The sequence below is a fragment of the Triticum dicoccoides genome, chromosome 6A (genome assembly GCF_002162155.2).
Source record: "Triticum dicoccoides isolate Atlit2015 ecotype Zavitan chromosome 6A, WEW_v2.0, whole genome shotgun sequence".
In the NCBI taxonomy this organism is placed as follows: Eukaryota; Viridiplantae; Streptophyta; class Magnoliopsida; order Poales; family Poaceae; genus Triticum; species Triticum dicoccoides.
In genome coordinates this window covers 4184326-4193909 of record NC_041390.1, presented here as the reverse complement: position 1 = coordinate 4193909, position 9584 = coordinate 4184326, and the positions used below count along the sequence as shown (strand labels likewise).

The 9584-nt window shown below is 41.9% G+C and overlaps 1 protein-coding gene across 1 annotated transcript; it reads left to right on the top strand.

Annotated features, from left to right (window-relative positions):
* The first annotated feature begins 261 nt into the window (after positions 1-261).
* LOC119319202 (bidirectional sugar transporter SWEET14-like) lies at positions 262-2358 on the top strand. The gene is made up of 6 exons (XM_037593691.1): positions 262-319; positions 824-860; positions 952-1162; positions 1262-1423; positions 1512-1631; positions 1720-2358. The coding sequence occupies exons 1-6, from the start codon at positions 268-270 to the stop codon at positions 1999-2001; spliced, it is 864 nt and encodes a 287-aa protein (XP_037449588.1). The 5' UTR covers positions 262-267; the 3' UTR covers positions 2002-2358.
* The last annotated feature ends 7226 nt before the right edge of the window (positions 2359-9584 follow it).

Below are 9584 nucleotides of genomic sequence, written 5' to 3'. Positions count from 1 at the left end.
ACACCTTTTTGGCTTCCTTGCTAGCACTATATAAACCCATCCCAGCTCCAGCTCCCATCACGCTCTCAAGCAACTACCTCGAGTAGTAAGCTGACACTTCTTCTCTTCCCATTGAACCATCTATTTTGGCTTCCTTGCTAGCTCTATGTAAACCCATCCAACCTCAAGGGAGGTAGAACTTGAAGCTTAGCTATTACCCAAGCTAACTTGGTAGAACTATCACATTCTGATATCCTCACCAACTCCGGAGCTAATTAAGATCTTGCAATGGGTGGCCTCTCCCTTCAGCACCCGTGGGCCTTTGCCTTTGGCCTCCTAGGTATACTGCTAATAGATGAGTATCTTTTAAGAGTTCTTATTATTTCCCCTCATTTTCTTTTCATTCTCGTTTCACAATATGTTTTACAAAAATTAATACTCTTAGGCATTAACTACTTGGGGAATTATTTGTGTATCCAAGACAATTACATTATATAGCTAGTTAGTGCGGACTGCACCATGGGATACATCCTTCCTCTTTTGTCCCTAGTGATCCATCCTTCCACTTTTGTCCCACGTCACTAGATTGTTGAAGGTCCCCCGCTGTTTATTCTTTTGTGTAAAGTATGTTATCTAGAATAGTTCATTAGTCGTTGGAGGTGGCAAACAAAACGGGAGAAAAGGGAAAGCAAGATGTAAACTAAAGGGCTTCAATCCAATATGGTGGCAAGTGAGGATTGTACATGTTACTGAAAGCTCGCTAAGTGGGGATTGTACATGTAACGTACGTACACGTGTCTCCTTGTTCTCGCTGCCTAACTGTCATCGTATTGCTTCCATGCAGGCAACGTCATCTCCTTCATGACCTACCTGGCCCCACTGTAAGCCTCAGCTTCGATCACACTCAACTTTGTTTCTCTCTCTTGCTTAGCTTGTTGGTCTCTAATGGTGCGTGAGGGGCATGACATGCAGGCCAACGTTCTACCGGATCTACCGGAGCAAGTCGACGCAGGGATTCCAGTCGGTCCCGTATGTGGTGGCGCTCTTCAGCGCGATGTTGTGGATCTACTACGCGCTGCTCAAGTCTGACGAGCTCCTGCTCATCACCATCAACTCTGCCGGCTGCGTCATCGAAGCCATCTACATCGTCATGTACCTCGCTTACGCGCCAAAGCAAGCCAAGGTACTCACACAACTCAGCTGCACATTCATGCATGTGTCCACCCTTCTTCATCAGTTGAGTGAACTGGTTTGTGCTGACACAAAAATGCATGACATGCAGATGTTCACGGCGAAGATCCTCCTCCTCCTGAACGTGGGTGTGTTTGGCCTCATCCTACTCCTCACCCTGCTGCTGGCGGGGGGCGAGAAGCGCGTCGTCATGCTTGGGTGGGTCTGCGTCGGCTTCTCAGTCAGCGTCTTCGTCGCGCCCCTCAGCGTCATCGTGAGCAACTGAGCATCCTCCCTCTAGAGTGGTAGTTCGTTGGTCCATGATTGATTCTTACAAGTGTACTATGACTTGACGATTGCAGCGCCTTGTGGTGCGTACCCGGAGCGTGGAGTTCATGCCCTTTTCACTCTCCCTCTCTCTCACCGTCAGCGCCGTAGTCTGGTTCCTCTACGGCCTCCTCATCAAGGACAAATACGTCGCTGTACGTGAACAACACATACAAAACCTCTCAATTCCTAACTCAAATTTCTTTTTATTTGAATTTAGTGTTGGTGTTGAATCGCATGCAGCTTCCCAACATCCTGGGGTTCGCCTTTGGGGTGATCCAGATGGGGCTCTATGCCCTCTACTGCAATGCCACGACTAGGCAAGCGCCGAAGGAGGTGGACGGACCACTGCCTGAGCATGTCATCAACGTTGCTAAGCTCGGCCCGATGGCTACTATCGAGCTCAACATGCCCGCAGCCGTCCAGCCACCTACGAAGGAGAACATCGTAGCTTGTGCCAGCGGCGAGAGCAAAGAGATCAGCGTTGAGAAGGTTGACATGGCAACCAATGTCGAGCATGTATAGGCAGGCAGGTCCCATGCAGCCAGATCCTCTCCTGGGGCACAAATGGTACTGTAGTTTACTATAGCTACTGTAGCAATTTTGGGCTTGCCTGATACCTTTGGTCATCCAGGCTCCGGTAGTGTCATGGTTGTATGCATCCAGTTAAGCCATGACAGGCAGGGGTCGAGCAAAGAAGCTAGGGAGACAAAGCATGCGTGCAAAGTGTTCCACCGTTAATGTTCCATTTCATGCAAAGTCTTACTGTTCGTAGTTGTTCGTCGTAAGGCTTGTTTTATTCTGCCACTATTCATTAGTATCCACTGTCCAGTCACTTCCATGTAATAATCTTGTTATAAAAAATTCAATTTTCTTGCGAACCAACATGTGGTTGGATGGTTAGAAGGACAGTGGTATCCCCAACCAATCAGGAGATTTTCGGTGATGCACGTTCAGTAGGAGAGGACGTTCCCATCGACTACGATTTCTTGGAGTGAATCCACTTTTCCAGGAGCATGACTTCACCTCTTGGATCGCAATGTGAGTAGTTTAGTTTCTTTCTCTTTAGAGGAAAGCAAGCAATGCGCATGTGCTTCCTTTTGGATGTGTCGGGCTTTATATGGGCCGGAATGGGATGTGCCTTTATTGCGTCCGACTCAGCTCACCTTAATTCTTTTCCGCGAGACCTTTTTCTTATTTTGAGGCAATTTTCCGTGAGAGCTATATCTCGCTTATAGTGAGATGAAAGATACTTTCACCTAACGTGTTCGCAGTAATGGGCCGCCCATTAGGGCACACTTAAAACAAGGGAAATCGAGAAAAAGGGAGCAGGAACTGATCCCAGATCTCCTCACTGTTGGGTAGCGCTGGTAGCCCTTGAGGCACTGATGGTTCCTTGATAAAATACAAGGCGCGGAGTGTGCAGCGCTCGTTATACCTAAGCGAAGCATCTGTTATCCACTGTGATATTTTAAAGAATTTAAGTAGTAGGGTGTGTAATCTCGATTCCATCCTATCATCTTACATTTAAGACGTGCTAGGTGTCCATTGAGTTCCCAGTTCAAAGATTCAAAACTCAAAAGCTTACACAAAAGGTACATCTGCTGCATAGTGGACGAGTCAGACAATTAACTCTGTACCTCTCTACAGAAAAAGAACATTAAATTCTGATCACAATCTCGCCTAGAGTTTCTTAATGTCAGCAGAACCCATCTTCCAAGAAAGTTCACATGGGTGTATCTCCTACTCAGGTTCTTGTCTGTTGCTCTTCTTAATACTAATCTGTGCACCATTCTTAGAGCTCAAAGTTCCACTAAACGCACTCCCATGAAGCCAAAAAGCTCATAGCAAAAATGTATGAAACAATGGTGCACAAAATTTGGTACTACATCCGTAGATATGGGATCTTTCTTAATAAACATATAATTAATGGGATCAGTACCATCCAGGTGTACGTACGTAAATTCATACATGACACATTTGCTATAAGGGTGGATCACATCGTGTGATATATAATATCACAATGTACTTTCTGTTCGTCTCAAGTTAAATACTGATGCTCCATAGTGCTTTAGAACTTTAAAAAAAATACAATAGGCACACTACATCATTGCAGAAATTAATAGGAATTCACTGAGTCAATGTGCTAGCTGTTTACCATACATGACATTTTGTCCATATACATAGTCGATGGCCTAATGTTGGACAACACACATGTAACGTCCCAAATTTTCATTTTGGATGTTACTGGAATCATCTCATACGTTACAAACATTTTTGACCATTTTGGATATGTATCATATACATATTTAGGTCTTTAGAGACATTGCGGGAATAATTAAAATATTGGAGATATTTTTGGTAATTAATATTCAAGTCATAATAGCTTTATTAAAATAAAATACAATTTAAAAACATGCAGTTAGGATGGAAATAATCCGCATACGCTCTATTATATTACATGATTTTACAAGAAGTTTTTTGAATTGAAATACTCCCTCCGTTCCAGAATATAAGGTCTATTGATTTCTGTGCAAGTCAACATTTCAATGTTTGACCAAGATTATAGATTAAATAACAACATCTGCAATACATAATAGATAAAATATGAAACTACTTTTCACGATCAACCAAATGATATATATTTTGAATTGTGGATATTGATATATTTTTCTAAAAACTTGGTCAAATATGCACTCATTTGACTTCCATAAAAACAAATACACCTTATATAAAGGAATGGAGGGAGTAACAATTATATAAGCTATATTCATTTTTTTATACTAGAACAATGCCCGTGCGTTGCAACGGGATGTAAATATTCTAGTACATTAGCTTGTGATATACCTGTCAATAATAATGCGATTGTGTAAATAAATGTTCATCAAATTCTGACGGTGAATTACCAATATTTTTATAGAAGTTTGGTAACTAAATTGAAGTGGAATTGGTTCAGAAGGTAAGTAAATTAATATGCTTGATTATCATATACATGGAAGGTTGGACGAAGGGGTGGTGTGAAGAAAGGTGAAATGGGAACCTTACGTTCTTTTTAACTAGTAGAGATAGAGATAAAATAAATAAAGAAAAACAATTCAAATTGCTGCCAGCCTGGCTCAAACCACCTTAGGTCATATAACCAACCATGCGGCCTATTTGGCCTTTAGCCCCCGACCATTTGATCTGAATCCTACATTGCTCGTGCGTCCATTCCAGCCTTCATTCCTTGGACTGAAGTAAGATTGAGGATAAGTGGGGTGTGGGTAGCATGATTAGAGCATCTATAATCTTCCCTCAAAACCCTTTAACTCCTTTTTTCTTTAAGGAGTTAAGCCCCGCCTAGCTCTTTTCTCAAGTTTTAGCGAAGAGCAAAATGCAACAAAATTTAACTCCTCTAAATTTGGAGAGCTTTGAAGTCAAGGGGAATGGCTAGAGCTGCTCTTGGAGAGTATTGGGAGAGGTTTATGCGTATATAGGGCAGCCACAGGAGGATACGATCACGCGCTCAGGGTCATTGCATGCTTTAAGGGAAAGTGAAGGAAAGACACGGCTTGTGTCTCTAGCAATTAGGAAGGAAGAGGGCTCTGAGAGGAATGTTGCATGCATGGAATGGCTCGTTTTCTCCTCGTAGGTGATGCATGTGTAGAATGGTGTTGGTGGCTACCCCATGGTGCACAAAGTTGGGTCGAGCTTTGGCTATATAGGGTGGCGATAGATATGCGAGCGTCGAGCTCTAGCATAAACTAGGTGGACTTGTGACATATGTCGGCTTGACTTTGCTTGGTATCGTCGAGTAATCAAGAATACATGGTCATGTGCATCATACCATGCAGAGGTTGGGGTCGATCCTGCTTTTTTTTAAATGTACGCTTGGAATTTTCTGGAATCCATCTTCCTCAGACAACACACCTATATGGCCCGGGGTCTGTGGATTATGTTCCTATAGCGCTTAGCACGGCTTGCTAAGTAGCTAGAAACGACCATAGTGAAATTTTCTGTCCAATGTACTTCGGACCAGTTCATGTTTAATATCAAAATGATTTGTGAATTCCAAGCAGCCAAGGATGCATGCATCAGAAGACACTAACTAGGGGATATAGGGCAGAGCATCCCAAGATATTGCAAAAGTAATTTGGCATTAGAAAAAGTGTCGGGGATAACCAGATGATGCAAGAAGCAACCCAAAGAGTACTAATCTACACAACATAATCCAGGGACCCCGGGCCATATAAATATCTCTCATTTGCCCTCTCTTTTGGCAAAACTATGTTTCAGGTAATTAGTGTGTTAGTGCATAATTTGCACAATTAAACATTGGGATGTCACTGATTGTGATTAGAAGCTTGGGCTAACTTTGGGCTGATAGGAAGAATGACAAAAGGTGGTACAGGACCAACACACTTTGGTTAGGCGATTGTGATAATGCTAATCGCTGGTGGGTGCAAGTAGTTGCAAGGTGCTCTACTAAAGTGGGCATGCTATTTTGTTCTCTCCACCTTCTCCCACTTTTTCTATCAAAAGCATCACAATTTATCAACGGGACTGGGATCATAAATAAATAAAATAATAGGGCAAGTTTTTTTAGGATTGGGATCCTACATCTGATCTGACCGTTTCACTGTTAATTAGTAGCATCGGAATCATAAAATCAGATACAAACCTCAGCTGTGAGAAATGCAGAACCTTCTGCTATAGTCGAAATTGTAACGCACTTATCCAAAAAACTACTGGGAAATTTTTGTTTGTGTTTACTAAGTTCATTTGTACAAATATTAGAAGAACCATTTCTACACAACTCTGTTGACATTTGTGCTTTAGTCACTGCCTTTTTAACTTGTATTATTATAAAAACTGCTCATCAAGGGGATCAAATGAGTGGCTAAACTTCTGTCAACATACGAGATTGTGCGCTTTAAATCTTGAGCATCTTTTTTATTGTCTTCTACAAAGGAAACCAACCTTTTGCTAGTGGACGAGATATTGTGTGACGCACATATATCTCAAACAAAAGGCTTGTACTAATGTGACTATTTATTTCCAAGATAATAACGCTAGAAAATATTTATTAGAAAAATGCAGTGTTGGCCAAATATGTCCTATCAACACAACCTAGCTTTATGTATATGTGTGGTAAAAGAATGTAAGTTTTATTGGTACATAAGTTCTACTAGACTCTAATTTCAGCATATGTTTGCTCTCAACGGACTGCACCACGAGCCGAACATAACGCATCTGGTAAGATTCGTTGTGGTAGAATCTGTCTACACAAGTCCAAGTCCTAAATTTGGCATAGGTGCTTGCATTCTACAGAATTTATTGCAGGTTTTTGACACTACGCTTAGCATGGTAGGCGATGTTGACATCGAGGCACCCATGACGACTTCATCTTTAGATGGGGGCGAAGTATTTAATCGCTGCTAATAAGAGCAGGGTATGTGTACGTACATTGATAGGATGAATGTGTTGGCATGTATGTAAACATCTTGTGTTTCCCTTTTTTTCTTTCAGATATACGTTTGTTTCCAATGAAACACTAAACCTGCAGTGCATAACAAATAAAAACTTGGCTGGTCCTGTGTAAAATATTCTGCTCAGTACCAAATATCCACCAATTCATCTTGGACCAGGCGGTTAAAACAGACACATCCAACTACTGTGACATGTAACTTTCTGGCATGTCGCTCGTCCTTCTCCAAATATCTCGTGGTCAGCTGTTACAGAGATAAGCTTGTGGAGATATTTGTATGCCGCTCGTGCTTCTCCAGATATTTCCCTGATGCTGTTTCAGAGTGGTTTACGCAGCTTCATAGCACTGTTTACATTGGAATATCTTCAACTACTTTTTGTTAATATCTTAATTAATGGCATTATGAGGCCATGATGACGGTCCTTTTTTGAGGCTCTGCTGGGCAGCCGCTTAACTTTTAATATATTTATTAAAGTTTGAACCTCTGAGAGTGACTTCATAACGTCACCTATTGGAATCTCTTTCTCTGAAGCGTATAGCTAAGATCAATTATATAACAATGTTGACAAAAGTGAATCTGTACATCTGCAATATGTGTGTGTCGTCTAAATATCTTGTATTGTGTTCTGTATTGTCAATGTTTGCTAAATTTCAACTCTAATCTTTCCTGCTTACGAAGGTTGGAGTTGGTGGCGAGTTCACAAGTGGTACTATACAAATAAACAAATGCACTTCTACCAGTATGTGAGACTAGCAACCTTCCAAAGATATAATAAACAAATGTTACCATTGTGATGAGACCTATCGTAGATAAACAAATACACTACTACACTAATATGAGCATAACACTCTTATAAAACACAGACTACAAATGCATATGATTCCCGTCTTTATTTTAATCTTCCCAAAAAATTCTTCCAGTTCTATAACATACTAGTATAGAACGAACACATTGCAATTTCAACATGGTCATAGACGTTGTCCTCCTACCAAATCCACTATCTTGTGCATTCAACTTACTCATGAACATTCGCCTATGTTTTAAAATTTGAAATGTTATCTCACCGTAAATCATGCAAAGGACCTACAATGGTCGCTTAAAAAGCATCAATGACTACAACGTGACCTTTCGTTACATTTATGCTCCCTTTTTAATCATAAAGCATGCACTCCTTAAGACAACATCATCTTTTGATGATCTCCTAAGGCAGTAGTTTATTATTGTCTTTTCCATGGTTCCATTGCGACGTACAGGCATTGAGCTAGTTAGTCTCAAAATTCTTTGTTGCGCCGATCTGTGTAGTAACTGCCTCTTTATTTCTTTAGATGGTATGTGTGGTTATCTTTATGTTGTAGGTCTTCTCCAGTTTTCATGATTTGTAGTTCACCACTTTTTAAAATAATTTCATGTGTGCACATTTAGATTTTAGAATCAAAGTGCCAGAAAATCTCGGCTCACTACCTTCAAATTTAGGGACCATCTACAATAAGGCGACCAAAATTTCTGAAGTTTCCGCCGATAGACCTGTTCAATTTAAACCCAACGGCCACCACTTCTTCCTTCACCTTCAATGGGTGCGTACTATTTGGTATTTTCACCCTGCCGCCCCTTTGTCTCGCACCTGTCAGCCCTGTTCCATGCCCATGACGATGACATCACGGCCAGCTACGGCGAGGTTCTGGCTCAGTTTCAATGAGGAAGCAGAGGTGCAGCGGGTCCTCTCTACCACCAAGAATTGACTGACATGAAAATCTTTTTCGGTTGCATGTAAAATAATAAATTCATAAAATTTAAATTTGTTCCTATTAAAATTTACATAGAATTCTCCCAAGCCAAATACATCGTTTGGTTTGCATACGTGGAGCCACCCATACTATCAAATATTACCACCATACGTATTTTAATGATTTGTAATAATTTTTATATAACACAGATATTGGTTCAATATTTCAATTGCCTCGGAGAACTTGAATTTGCAATGAATGCCCGAGTAAATAATGTGTCAGACCATCACTAAAAGGAACGGTGATCAACCAAGCAGGCAAAAAGGTTCCTCTTTTTTCACAGTCCCGCTTGTGCGCTTTTGCCTAATGGCTGGCGAGAGGCCCTAGACTCACCACCCACGTAACTACCTGTTGGGAAACGTAGTAATTTCGAAAAAATTCCTACGCACACGCAAGATCATGGTGATGCATAGCAACGAGAGGGGAGAGTGTGATCTACGTACCCTTGTAGATCGACAACAGAAGCGTTTGGTTGATGTAGTCGTACGTCTCCACGGCCCGACCGATCAAGCACCGAAACTATGGCACCTCCGAGTTCTAGCACACGTTCAGCTCGATGACGATCCCCGGACTTCGATCCAGCAAAGTGTCGGGGAAGAGTTCCGTTAGCACGACGGCGTGGTGACGATCTTGATGTACTACTGTCGCAGGGCTTCGCCTAAGCACCGCTACAATATTATCGAGGACTATGATGGCAGGGGGCGCCGCACACGGCTAAGAATATGATCATGTGGATCAACTTGTGTTTTTCTGGGGTGCCCCTGCCTCCGTATATAAAGGCTCAAGGGGGGGTGTGGCCGGCCCAGAGGTGGCACGCCAGGAGGAGTCCTACTCCCTCCGGGAGTAGGATTCCCCC

Coding starts and splice junctions, on each gene's coding strand:
- LOC119319202 (XM_037593691.1), top strand. CDS start 268: ATGGGTGGCCTCTCCCTTCAGCACCCGTGGGCCTTTGCCTTTGGCCTC. Junction 320..823: donor CTTTGCCTTTGGCCTCCTAG/GTATACTGCTAA, acceptor GCTTCCATGCAG/GCAACGTCATCTCCTTCATG. Junction 1,632..1,719: donor TCAAGGACAAATACGTCGCT/GTACGTGAACAA, acceptor AATCGCATGCAG/CTTCCCAACATCCTGGGGTT.